General features: G+C 44.1%; 1 protein-coding gene across 1 annotated transcript in view; it reads left to right on the plus strand.

The window, feature by feature from the left end:
* LOC119110162 (E3 ubiquitin-protein ligase UHRF1-like) overlaps positions 1–231 on the plus strand; it is a 2,408-nt gene extending 2,177 nt beyond the window's left edge. Inside the window, exon 6 of the mRNA XM_037233898.1 lies at positions 214–231. Coding sequence (XP_037089793.1) covers positions 214–231 — 18 coding nt within the window. The remainder of the gene's footprint in view (positions 1–213) is intronic.
* The last annotated feature ends 14,279 nt before the right edge of the window (positions 232–14,510 follow it).

Here is a 14,510-nt window from a genome sequence, read left to right on the forward strand (position 1 = left end):
ACCAAAACCATGTAACGCTATGGGAAAAAGTTTTTCCAAATTTCTCAACTTTTTATACATCTGATGCGAAAACATTCAACAGCAAAAAGATAGCTCTTATGCTCAGCAACACGTTGCAAAAAACAAATCGAATATCGGTTGGTAACTTTGGCAAATATTTGGATTTTCATGGTTCCCGAATAAACTAATGTGACAATTTTATCCTCGTTTAAGGGGGTCTTCTACAGCTAATAAAACCTACTAAATCGTAGCAGAAAAACCTCCCTCTTGGTGCACGCACTAGGGGGACCAACAGCTTTCATTTCCCACCCAAAAAAAAATTTTGAAAAATTTTGACATTTTTTGAAAAAAGTTAGTTGTAGTTCAAAAATTTTTCCATTACCAGGTATAGGACATATGACGTCAAAAACTTTCAAATTTAATTCTGCGTCGATTGCAATCAAAATCAAAATTTTATCTCATTTGGTTAGAGAGATATACGTGTTGCAATTGATATAGACCAAAATTGGCCGATTTTCAAAATTATTGGATTTTGTTGTAACGCACGTCATTTTACGCGGAATGTTATGGCGCATCTGGTGATGTATCTTTTAACATGATAAAATAAAAAAGTTTTTGAGTTATTTTGAAAAAACTCAAAAAATTGCCAAAAATTTGAAATTTTTTAGAATGTGCGGGAACTTTTAAAACATTGTTTCTAGTGCATCATAACACGCTGAGTTCGAATCTGCAATGAGATTTGATGTAACTTGATAAATTTTATTTAAAAACAATAAAAACTTTAAAAAAACATGTCGACTATTTTTTTTGGATTTCATGAATTTCAAAAATTTGATCAATCTACTAGATGCAACTTGTGATTCTAAATCAGAATGGTCTCTTGAGTATTTTTTGTCCGACGCTTAGTTTTCTGAGAAAACACGTTTAAACTATTCGTAAAATGCAGCAAAAATATAGGCAAGATTCCCTATCTGTTTTGACGACTTTATTTAGTGTTCAGGAAGCTAATACTTTGACAAAGGCTAGAATCAGTCATTTCCTTTCTAGTGCCGTTTTCAGAACATCTTTCGGTTACGTGATCATGGAGATACAGCTCATTAAGTAAAGACCGTTTTACCCCATTCATCCCCAGTGTTAAACTCCCTATTCAGCCTGATTCTGAATTGTTTGACATGTTACCCTAAATAGCGATGAAAAAACTTTGCGAACATAAAAGTTTGCGAGCGTTAAAGATGCGCTAATTCATTGTCTACAAGATGATGTTTTCGGTATTAAGATATCTTGATTTTCAAAGACACCATCAACGATTATATGGAGGTAGTTTTTTATAGAGGTAGTTTTCCCCATAGCGTTACGCGTTGGACGACGACGGCGCAAAACAGGTGGTGTTTGACATGCTCTAACTTCAAAACCAACAAAGCCATAGACAAATCTTTGGCACCGTGTAATAGCCCGTTTCTAGTTCTAACAGATCAGAAGAAATCAAAAAAATAAAATGAAATTTTTTAAAAAAATTATATGAAAATTTTTGGGTCAATATTTGACATATGTATACAAAAATTAAAAACAATTCAGCCATGTTTTTCTGCACACAATAGAAGTGTAATTGTCATGATGTAGACAGATTTTGCGTAGATGGCACTAACTTCCAATGATATAGACTTAAACTCAAAAAATATATTTTTGACATATTTTGCACCAAATCTGGAAAATTTTTTGAGAACATAAAAGATGCGCTAGTTCATTGTCTACAAGAGGCTGTTCTCACCGTAAAGATACCTTAATTTTCAAAGACAGCATCAACGATTGTATCTAGGTAGTTTTCCCCATAGCGTTACGCGTGGCACTTAGAAAAAATCCGGTGAAAACAGGTGGTGTTTGGTGGTGCATGCCGAGGGTTTGACATGCTCTAACTTCAAAACCAATCAAGCCATAGACTAATCCTTGGTACCATGTAATAGCCTGTTCCTTACTCTATGAGTTCAGAAGAAATCAAAACAAAAAAATTAATTTTCAACAAAAATTTTTTTAGAAATTTTTTGGTCAAATTTTGACATATGTATACAAAAACCAAAAACAATTCAGGCATGTTTTTCTGCACACAATAGAAGTGAAATTGTCATGATGTAGACAGAGTTTGCTCAGATATAACCTACCTCCAATGATATAGACTTAAACTCAAAAAACACATTTTTGACATATTTTGCACCAAATCTGGAAAATTTTTTGAGAACATAAAAGATGCGCTAGTTTATTGTCTACAAGATACTGTTCTCAGCGTTAAGATATCTTGGTTTTCAAAGACAGCATCAATGATTGTATCTAGGTAGTTTTCCCCATAGCGTTACGCGTGGCACTTAGAAAAAATCCGATGAAAACAGGCGGTTTTTGGTGGTGCACGTCAAGAGTTTGACATGCTCTAACTTAAAAACCAATCAAGCCATAGACTAATTCTTAGTACCATGTAATAGCCCGTTCATTTTTCTATCATGGCAGCAGAAATTAAAATATTTCAGTGAAAAAATAAAAAAATATATATACAAATTTTTGGAACAATTTTTCACATATGTATGTCAAAATTCAAAGACATTCAGGTATGCTTTACTGCACACAATTGAACTCCAATTAAAATGCTGTAGACTGGTTTTGCTCAGATAAAACTCAACTTCGATGATATAGACTTAAACTCAAAAAATATATTTTTGACATATTTTCCACCAAATCTGGGAAAATTTTTGAGAACATAAAAGATGCGCTAGTTCTTTGCCAACAACATACCGTTCTCAGCGTTAAGATATCTTAGTTTTCGAAGACAGCATCAACGATTGTATCGAGGTAGTTTTCCCCATAGCGTTACGCGTGGCACTTAGAAAAATTCCGGTCAAGATGACGGTAATAAATAGATGTGTTTGATGGCGTCTGGAACAACCATCGTCAAACCTACATCAACCAACTTTATGTGGTGTCCTTACAGAACCCATATAAAGCGTTTATCAAAATTTCAAAAAAAAATTTCGAAACATGACATCACCACAGAAGTTTGAAATTTACACTTTACTACGTGATTTAACATGGGAAAAATTTACCAAATTTTATATGTCATATTTTGGTAAAATTTTTCTTCTCAGTAGATAGCCAGCGTCACAAGCTTTCTGCCAATACCATATTCATGCACATGACTAGCATGATAAGGTGTCCAGTAAAGATAAAAGACATGAAACCCTATACATATGAATATATAACCACTTTTGGAAGCGTACAATATTTAAAGAGAGACGAAAAAAGCCCATAGATAGAAGCAAGAATATCACATCCAATGTGGAAACGTAGTCTGGGCATGATACAAACAAGTTTGATGTAGGGCCGTTCAAAAAAAAAAAAAAAATTTAGACAATGAAAAAGTTTTTTGCTTATAAAAAGAAAACTAAATATAATTTTGGAACAAATCCAAAACCAAAAGAAGCCCTGCACAACGATGTATCAGCAAGCAAAAAAAATCCTAGGTTACGGCCTTATTTCCGGATCGGGACCAAATTGTACAATTTGTGCTTTTTTCAAAACCATGTATATCGTTAAATTTTTGGGTTACATCAAATTTTTTTGCACCCTTCGATTTGTCTTTGCAATGCGCATCTTTTACTAATACACTTGCATCACAAATTCCCTACCAAAAATTTTTTGTACCCCACTCGGTACAATTTGTGCAAACGAGGATATAATTGTCGCATTAGTTTATTGGAACTTGGATAGGACGGGCGTTGAAGTTTCTTGAACACGAAAATCGGCCAACTTGCCATCTAATAACTTCTACAATTTTTTGGATTTTCGAAAAAAAAAAAGAACAAAAAAGATAGAGCCGTTAATTCTGATCAAACGCACTCCTCCGATTTTCGATAGCCCCCCTAGTAAGGTCACAGCAGCCAATACCCGCAAAGGCAAATCGGGATAAAAATGTCACATTCGTTTATTTTCGAGGATACCAAATGTCACATTAGTTTCTGAAAGGGATACAATCGTCAATTAGTTTATCCTAACCTAACCTCCTAACCTAACCTAACCTAACCTAACCTAACCTAACCTAACCTACTAACCTAACCTAACCTAACCTAACCTAACCTAACCTAACCTAACCTAACCTAACCTAACCTACCTAACCTAACCTAACCTAACCTAACTAACCTAACCTAACCTAACCTAACCTAACCTAACCTAACCTAACCTAACCTAACCTAACCTAACCTAACCTAACCTAACCTAACCTAACCTAACCTAACCTAACCTAACCTAACCAACAAGGAATTTTCTAGGTCTGGCTGCGAGATGCTGCCAGGTTTTACTCTCGTCACAAAACCATTTCATGACGCCCTCAAACAATGCCTTAAGTGGGCAGATTTTTTCACACTTCAAAATTTGGCCACTTAGCGTCGTTTTCGGTTCTTGCAAAATCACTCATAGTTACAAGTAAGCTTTTCCCTCATGCATGATGCCTACGTCAATGTTTTTTAAATGTGAAGCTTTCCCTGTAGTGTGCAGTATCACGTAATATCCTACGGCTGGCGGAATTCTCATTTGTTTTCATGTGACCTGCCAATTTTAGGGCACTGTTGCTCCAAATGTTCTTGAGGGATTGCCAGCAGATGACTGGAAAACCCACCAGTCTGATTTCATTTGCTTCAGAATCTTCGGTATTCAACATATTTCCTGGTTCATACCACTGCCGGCGTGTTTTGATTGTTTAAAATTGCAAGACAAATGATAGAGAAAACAATATATATGTGCAGAAATAAGATGACAAATAAAATGTATTATATCTAATGAAATGAATAACTACCATCGGCCCAGTATTGCATGCTTTCCACGAAGTGGGCCCGCTTGTTTGCTTCGTTATCTGCATGACGCTAGTTGGGGTGAAGTGTAATCGCAAGTGCGACTAAGGTGATATAACAGCGAGAAGCTATGGACCAGCTAACGTCATGCACCTGCCTGAAATGATGCGTCGTTGCGTGATAAATCGCCTTCAGCAGAGCTCAATCTCTGTCAGAATTAATTCTGCAGAAGAAATAGTCGTTACTGGTTTGTCCTTTCGTGTCGTATGAAATCCTTCACGTGCGCAGCTACCTTTGACCCCTAATTACGGCGTGCTGGTCACAAAGCGAATAAGCCAGCCCAGATCGTGCCAACAGCGTGATAGGCTTGCCCGGCTTCTTTGTCAGATCGCTGAATGGCATTGAGGGAATGGATTTGATCGATGGAGGCTCAGGCGACTGCTGCCAGCCGGCTGCCCCGGCCGGCCCACAGCCCCGGACACCAAGGCCTGGCTTTTCATGGGAAAATGGTGCCAGGTGCCTCGTCCTTTCAGGTAACAACCTATGGTGCTCTACAGCTACGTAACCGACGTGATGAAAAACGTTTCAAGTAACCCCCAAATATGGTGGCTGGCAAAATCAGCTGCTTCCCGGCACATTTGACGCGCAGCAGAGGTGATATTGACGAGTCGTGACAGTGAAATGCAAATACTTGGGAAGTATTTCTCACAACAGTTGCCTGTACCGTGACGCCTTCGCGAGAATATTATAGGCAGAGGAAGGCAGATCATCGCCCTCGACTCAGAAAGATGTTACATTAATTCAAGCGTTGCGCGAGAGTAACCACATACAGTCGTTCTTACTACAGACACGAAGCTCAACTGGCACTGGTAACTAAACGCCTTGTGCCAGCTAAGATCATAGTACATGTACATTGAGGTCGTCCATACATTTTGTTACGGATGGGAAAGTTTCGGCGCGTGCGGTTGCAAGCAGTGATACAGCTGGGGCAAGGGTCACCTCACGTCCTCCCTGGGCCCGGATGTTTTGTATCACCATGGATGAATCCCGACGGAGTGAAGAATAAGCTTCATGCGCTCTCAACGAGGTCAGGGCCGGTGAGAGCAATGATGTTCGGAGACGAGTGCGAAGCAAAGTGCTACATTCCAAAGCATGCAGTGCATAGATAAACCTTCCTACGATCATATTGTCCAGACAAACTATGTTGCGGAACCAATGAGGTGACTAACACAGTGCGCTAGATGACGTAGCGGTTCTGGCTCTGCCACAGCCAACGTCACGTAAACAAAACAGAACATTGTGTACACGACGTGGCTCCAGGATATGACGACGAAGATTTCAAACCGCAGATTCGTATCTGGCGTTAAGTTTTTTTTTCTCAAAATATCCAGCCAGGGCTGTCTCCTTATGACAGTCATGTCCAGCGTAGATCCGACCACAGGCGTCCGTTGGAAGATATGTTGCTTGCGCTGCAATATCTTGCCGAGCCAGTGACCCAATACTCCGTTGGCCACAAGTCTGAAACTTCAAAATCTGGGTCATACTAGTACCTGACAACATTTTGCAAATATGTCACTGCCGCGCACGGTAACGCCATCGCGTGGCCAATGGGAGCGCGGCTACAGAAAAACCATCGCTGGCTTTGCAGCGTGCGCCGGTTCCCCGGTGTGGTTGGGGCCATCGACGGGTCCTTTGTCTTCACGGATGCACCCAGCAAGGAGATAGCAGCAGTTCATAATACGCAGAACCTAGAATCATGGCTACACCATATATGCATACGGTATAGGTTCCATTGTTCCACTGTTTACTATCAGTAGTTACCTTGATGAGCTACCCCCTGAAAGACCAGTGACTGCAGCGAGGAGGGGCCGTTTTCACCTGGTCAAGAACAGGCCAGCCATACCATCTACTTCAACTTATTGAGAACAAATGTCCCAGTGTCTTAAAGCCCAGAACTTAACCCCAAATTCTGACCTCGGGTTTGACTGTTCTACTGCAATCGTAACTGTTCAGTCATGTTTTCTCAGGTGACTGAAATAACTACCTGAGCGCCAGTCAGTTCGTCGCTACCTTCCGGCACTTGCACGGGTTTGGATCCCGTATCCATCCTGGCTGTGGGCCGCAGCCCCACTCAACGGGATGCCGATGGCTCGTGTGACACCGACAGCTCCGAGATACTCGATATACTGGAAGATCATGACTACCGGCCGTGGCTGTCCTTCGGTGTCGCCAGTGCAGTTTGCCCTGTCAATGTGTTCGTCGTCCGAAGGGCACTGGAAAGAGCAAGCCGTGCCACTCACCAAGAAGCACTGGTGAGCCGTCAGGAGCCGGACGATCCCACATTCTTTTGTCACCGACTATGGCTAAAAAAGAACGGACATCACCTCGTCTCTCAGGTCGGCTGCACCCTCAATATCACTAAGTATCTCATCCTCTGTCCCGAGGCATAGCTCCACCTCAGACTGGGCCTCATCCATAATCTGGAGCCTCTTCCTGCAGTCAAGTTTGGCGGCCTGAAGGGCATCTTGATCTGGTTGTTTATCTTCCAGAATTCCCTCCAGTTTCCTCACTCACCTGGCCATCCAACCTATGGCTGCTGTTCGCTTCTTGAAAGCATCCGGGCTTACACTCATCTTGACAGAGGCACTCCGAACAACTCAGCAAATTAACAAATGCTTAAACTTCAGTTCACTGCTGACGATCCGGATTGAGCTGGACGATCCCACATTCTTTTGTCACCAACTATGGCTAAAAGATTGCGGTGAGCTGATCAATCTTTCGGCAGGAGCAGCCAAAAAGTGGGCCTGAGTGCTGAGGAGGGGTTCCGCCGCTACGTTGTGCAGCTGGACGCGCTTACCTTGCATTGCTCTGGCGGATGCTGGAGAGAGCGGTGGTGTCCTGAATCGGTACCGATGATGTGTGAGATTCCGGCCATCACCCCGTGGAAGCTCAGCACAATTTGGAAAACTACCACACCGATCGGGATCAGTCTGATCAGGATTATGATGGCCACGTTCCGACCGGTGTATCTTCACCATCGGGCGAAGCTGCACAACGCACGTCTGCAGAGGAGCAGGATTCGCAAACAATCACTAAAGCAGTGCTGTTTAGAGGACATTAAGCAAGCTGCACGCGCCGATATTCCGTATTCATTTGTCCGGTGGCGTGTCCAGCCGGTACACTTTCCTACGATTCTCACACCTCCCTCCGATCATCTGGCTCGTCTCGCCGATTTCCTACTCTTCGTTGAGGCTTCTGTTGTGCGTGATCTGGGATTTCGTAGGAAGAAATTGTCGTTTTGATGTGCGATGTTGAAGGATATGTGTGCGGCATTTGATCAATGTTACGCACTAGTTAGCCTGATAATTGTTTGCAATTTAATACAGCTTTACGATCAGTTCGTTGAAAAAGTGCGCACGAATCCCAGACATTATTTTTGCAGGACGTCTGTGGCGCCTCTTGACGCTCCGGTACGGTCCGGTTGGTCGGATATATTGTTCATGTTATGGCCGTGTCAACCGTTGTGTATGTAGCTAGATGGCCTTGAGTGTTCATACGTATTTATTTCATTTATCAGACACTGGCTAACCAGCCCCTGACCTAGCCGGATGATTGCTGGGGCGCCCAATATATCCTCTGTTGATTTCTCTCACTGCGTGTGCGTCGATTCCACTCGCCAAGTGTCTGCCTATCCCTGCCGTGTTTGTCGATTCCCTTTGCTGCGCGTTCGTCGGTTTGATATCCTTGCTCTGCTTTGTAGTCTGGAACCTTGGAGAGATGTTGCACGAAAGGCTGGTGAGAAGACGCTCGTTCTAATGTGTTAGGTAAGCTTCCAATATATATTGGCCCACACGTGCCCAATCTCGAGTCACTGTTGCCCACATCGTGCGAACGTGTCCCTGGAAGGCAGTGACGGGAGCAATGCCTTCCGGGTATTCAGGATACACGTAGGGTTAAAGCGTAAGCGCACACGCAGTGACCATAAGGCTGCACAATGGCCGCGGTCACGCATGTTGCATCGATCCATGCATGGGCCGCGCGGCCGGCGGTGTGTCGCATGTCTATTGATGTCATTTTAATGTGGCAGAAAAGGGAATATATAGGGAATATATATATATATATATATATATATATATATATATATATATAATATAAAAGGGAATAATTCATTTTCTATTGTCTGTGATATTCTAAGGCATGGGTTAATTTGCAGAGCCATAATGTCGGTGAAGACACGCCGAAGCTATTAGAACAAGTAATACAATCGTCTATGGCGTAATTACGGTACCGAAAGATGGGTCCTGAATGATTTATGTCCACCTGCAGAAATCACAAGCTGACACTAAGAAATAGCTGCACAGGAAAAGCAAGCACGCTACACTCTCCAAGGATAATTGAAGATGGAAATGGACTGAATTGTCCAGATATGGGCATTCCAGAGGCTTGCATAGAGCTCACTCATGTTCACATTGCTGTAAACCAGAGAAAAAACAGACTTAACTTAGGCAATGAGGTTTGGATCGCATTAAATTATAATTGCAGACTCTCAAGGCTGACCCCATATTCCTGAAATATTTTGAGCATGTTCCACTCCCTCCAGCCAATGTGCAAAACAATATTTTGATGGACAGGTATAAGCACTGTGCCATTTTGTTCCAAAGCTCTTGACAAAGCTGGACTTTCTAGCTTCCTCTGCCTCGTGGGTTGGTGCCATGGATGGATCGTAATGCATGACATGGACTGTAATGCATGACTGCCAATGGCGCTGAATGGGGTGGGAGTGTGCCCAATGGAAAAAAGGTCAATTATTGTCAAGACACGAAGACACGAAGACACGAAGACACGAAGACACGAAGACACGAAGACACGAAGCTCTCTTCTAATTTCAGTACATGAAATGTGCCGATTGTTGACGATGTGTTTTACAAGAAAACCATTGCTACATGAAAAATACATGCCGCTTTAATTTTCTGAAAGATGTGAGTTGCCATAATCAATGGCCGATGGTTAGCTCTCTCCAGCTTTCTTGTGCATTTTTGTCCGTAGTATAATTTGTGTTTCAGCTGACACCCTGCTTTGCATTTTCCGTCTACGTGTGCAGAGAACAATGATAAAACTTTGGGCTCACAATATGATGAAATAGTCCAGGAAAGCGTTTATATATATATATATATATATATATATATATATATATTGTGTATCGTGTGTGTGTGTGTGTGTGTGTGTGTGTGTGTGTGTGTGTGTGTGGTGTGTGGTGTGGTCTGTGTGTGTGTGTGTGTGTGTGTGTGTGTGTGTGTGTGTGTGTGTGTGTGTGTGTGTGTGTGTGTGTGTGTGTGTGTGTGTGTGTGTGTGTGTGTGTGTGTGTGTGTGTGTGTGTGTGTGTGGTGTGTGTGTGTGTGTGTGTGTGTGTGTGTGTGTGTGTGTGTGTGTATATGATATCGCAGTGGACTTTCGTTGTTACACGTTGTTGCGTTGAACACACACACACACACGCATATAACACAAACATTCATTCCAAACGTTTGACCAATAGCCACTTCAACAAAACACAGCATACAGATATCCTCGGCACAAACCAGCTCCAAACATCCATCCTGTTGACATCTGGAGACGTTGCTGAATACAAATCGCGAAATCATTTGAACAATAAACCCCAGACCTGCACCGAACGCCATGGAGTCCTTCAGGAAAAATTTCAAGCCGGTCCTATGGCACCGTCTGGTGGTGCCCCCCCCCCCCCCCTCTCTCTCTCTGCCATCGCCCTCGACCCGGTGACAGAGGGGCGCCAGGCAGGGCAACACAGCACTGGGTGCCCATAGTTTTGACTAGCAAGCATCGACCCACAATGACTGGGTGCCCCAAAGTTTTGACCACTAGGCATCGACCCACACTGTAAGTATACCAGAATCGGGATTAACACCATAATTAGGATGTTGCATCAAAAGTTGGCAGTGCCGTGCTAGCAGCATATTTGGTTTGTCCATGGCGATAAGAGTAACCGCGGTTATCAGTGGCAAAACGCTTCAATTACGGTGCAGTAGTGGGACAAGTGGTTGAGGGATCAGAATGTTTTAAAGTAATTTCAGATGCCTCTTGGTTGATCTGATGTATCTTGGTTTTTGTGAGATCACATTACGCCTCGGTTTACTCATCATGACTCATTTTAAGCATTCTGGGTTATAACTGATCACGTAATGACTTAGTTGCTGCACAGCGAGTCAGTTACAACATTGTGGCATGGGCTACCCGCTGCTGAATGCTGCATGAGAAATAATTGGTCCGAACTTGCTGTCTTCTTGACATCTGAACAATCAACTATGCCATGACGGCGGTTATCCTTGCACCATTATCTACAGAGGTGTTAGCCCCGGAAAATGAAAGGGGTTATTCAGGCCTCATTTCTATGCACTTTTTATGCAACATATGCGCAAGACTAAGAACTCCGTAGGCCAAAAAAAGTACATTTTGACATGAGGACTCTATGCCTAGTCGTGAAAAAGGTGCGCTGTTGCTGCCATATGTTATGCTAGACTTTGGAGCCCCCCCCCCCCCCCCTCCCGGCACCAGGTCGGGTGGGGGCGGGAGAAAAATGTGTCGATGTGTGATGTGAGATGTGTCCGGCTGTGGTAACCCGCGCTGCCTCCGGCTCGAACGCCCAGCGCGGACGCCCGGGGTTGGTGGCAGGGTGCCCGCCGCCACAGGCCGCGCATCGAACAAAGTCCGGCTTGCAGCCGACGTGCCCCCCCCCCCCCCCCCCCCCCCCCAACGCGGTGCGGGGTTCGGGCGGTTAGCCCGTTCCCTATGCCCGTTGCGGAGACAGCGTCGGTAGCAGGGGGCGGCGTCGGGGAAAAGCGACTGGGAATGAGTGCTTCGTAGCGAAGACCTGGTGCGTATCTGGCTTCGTGTGCGATGCCAAGCGTACGGCGGAGTCCAAACTTCGCTGGCCGTCTGAGGAGGGTGATGGCTTTGACGGGGCTCTCTTCTTTGTCTGTGTGTGGGTGGTGGTACTGATGAGGATGGTCTCGGCTAGCGGTGCGATTTTCAGGCTGTGTGTGTTGGTGAGCTCTGTGAGCCCGGCTTCCACCTTGAACCGGCATTCGCGGCGGATGCCGGGCCCATCGGTGAAAGAGCTTACTAAATGGCCCCCGTAGGTGCTATTGGTGGCGTTTGTGTAATAGATGTCTATGTTGCTTTGTTAATGGTGTTCTCATACTGTGATGTGTTGTGCTGGGTGTTTATGTTGCGTGGTGAATGGGAGACGGTAACTAGGGACCACCATCGACCTGATTTAACCTCGTAGAGTTATAAAAAAGGGAAAGCAGAGTGTAGTGAGCCTGGGATGGGGCGGTAGGTTCTGGCTTTAACCGCAATCAGTCGGCGTGGGTGCCGCCCACCGGGGAGGCACGGGCGCACGCCGACGGTTGGGGAAAGGGTCGTCACGCGTCGAAAACGACTGGAGGGACCCGTCACCCACCGATAGCTCCGGGCCGGCTTTTCAATAGTCGGTCCGCGCTGTGGTAAGTTAGTGTGCGTGGGCCAGAAACGCTCTTCTTCTCTTTGCTCCGTTTCGTCCGCCAGCATTTCCTCCAGCGGCTTCGCTGGAGCAAGTGATCATAAATTTCCGACGGTGGCCTAATATCGCTCATTACCTTCTAACCACGAGTTCAAACATACGTGAATTAGCATCATATGTTTGAACATCTTTCATTCGCCAGCATTTCTAACGGCGTGTGCGGGAACGTCATCGTATGTGGAACATGATCCCATCGATACATGCGTGTGGTAGCTGGTATGATGAGTAGTACTGTTGGCGTTTCCATGAGAATGGTAAGCATAAAACTCCTCCACGAAATAGCTCCTATACAAACTACGTTAGGTGACGAGCCATTGTTTTGAGAAGAAAAAACTTTCTTACTACATATACATTATTGATGGCTTTCATTTCAGCAACTATGATGAAATATACAAGCCCTTCATCAATATTCTTAGGCTTGGGCACGCCAACAACAACGAACACGTTTGAGCACAACCTCAACCAAACTCTTGTTTATGGAACCTTACTTTGAATTTACCTTTATTCGGGCCTGACGTGCATTAGTTCCATAGGCCTCAAGTTCATAGTTTTGCTTTTCTTTGTGGACATAAGCTACAGACGGAATGAAAATCAGCGATATGTGTGGATCGACGGCCTTAATGCACAACCTTGCCTACACCGAAATTTTTCCTAAAGCTCTCTCCAAAAATGTTTCACCTACCCGCACGATGACAAAACAAATATTAAAAATACAATGAAAGTAAAGGATAATGGAAGAAGTAACAGTAACTTGTTGTTGCTTATGGGACGTTCCATGACAAAATGACAAGTGTCTTACGCCCTCATCGCTCGGATGTTTGTTAAGTTGAGTCATAGGGGTCGTCATCAACGCCGAAGTCGCTGGTGACATTTTGAAACCTCTCAGTTACACCGTTTCAAAGTTATGACCCTCGGTAATTTTGAGTTGCATGGTTTCAGAGCTACATAAACAGAAAATTTTGCAAACCTATATGTTAAAATGATCAGACAACTGTGTGGAATATTTGTATACCCCTGTTGAACTCGTCACTGCGTGATAAATAGCAATCAGGGCATTTTGAACTTTTGCAAGGTACGAGGAAAAAATCCCTATGTAGTATTGCCATGTTTCTCATTTGCACCCAAAATAGCGTAGTTTATTCATAAAGATTTAATAATTTAAAATGTGTTTAACCGCTTGGAACGAAATGGTCCACGCACCGACGAATCATGTTGAGCGCACGAAGACCTGGCATGCAACGTCCCGCCGCAGCCGGCTGCCCCCCCCCCCCCCCCTTTATGTGTACTGTCACGGCCAGGATAACTGGAGCGGAAGGGGGGAGGGGAGGTGAGTGCTCACCGTGAAAGTGGTTTGGTCTCTTATGTATGTGGGGTGACTCAGTGAGACTCAGTCAGACAAAGGTCCAATGATGGGGCCTTGTGCCAGCGCCTTTTGTGCGAATGGAGCGCGTGTTTGTATTGACAGCGTCTTGCAACAATGAAACGATCAAACGACCCTGTTCATCGAAAAAAGATCAAACGATCCTGTTCAAAAAAAGGATCAAACGACCCTGTTGTGCCGATCCGTTTGGGAAGCACAATACGAGTGCGCGGCGAGGTTTAAAGAGAGTATGACACCTTTTTGTACTCACTTATTCAGAACAGATATGTCCGATTTCATTTGTAATGCGAGGTTTCTTGAAATCCTGAATAGCCTAGAATATCTATTGGAAGTAACCTCTGCCGCGGTCCAAATCCCATTCGACTCCCTGCTCACCGTCATGAAAGCCGCACATTTCATTAACCTCGCTTTTTCCAACGGCTGTATTCTGTAATGTTTACAATACACTAATTTGTCAAAATGTTGGGTTTTGTTTCCTTTTTTCTTTTCTTCGGTTTCCTTTCTTTCTTAATGCAAAAACCGCCGCCGAATGTGGCCCTTCAACCACACGACACGAATGTGCCGGAGGCTGTAACTTCAAAACCAACTCAGAGATCTGAAAATGTCACAGGCGTCTTCAGCGCTGCTGACAGCGCCTGACAGCCCTTTTGATCCAAACCGGGAGGTGAGGGTGTCAAAGTGACTCTTCGACGTGTCCATCTGTCGTGGAATGCCCCGAATAACGCTGCTT

This window comes from Pollicipes pollicipes, unplaced genomic scaffold (genome assembly GCF_011947565.3).
Source record: "Pollicipes pollicipes isolate AB1234 unplaced genomic scaffold, Ppol_2.1 Scaffold_7231;HRSCAF=8579_pilon_pilon_pilon, whole genome shotgun sequence".
In the NCBI taxonomy this organism is placed as follows: Eukaryota; Metazoa; Arthropoda; class Thecostraca; order Pollicipedomorpha; family Pollicipedidae; genus Pollicipes; species Pollicipes pollicipes.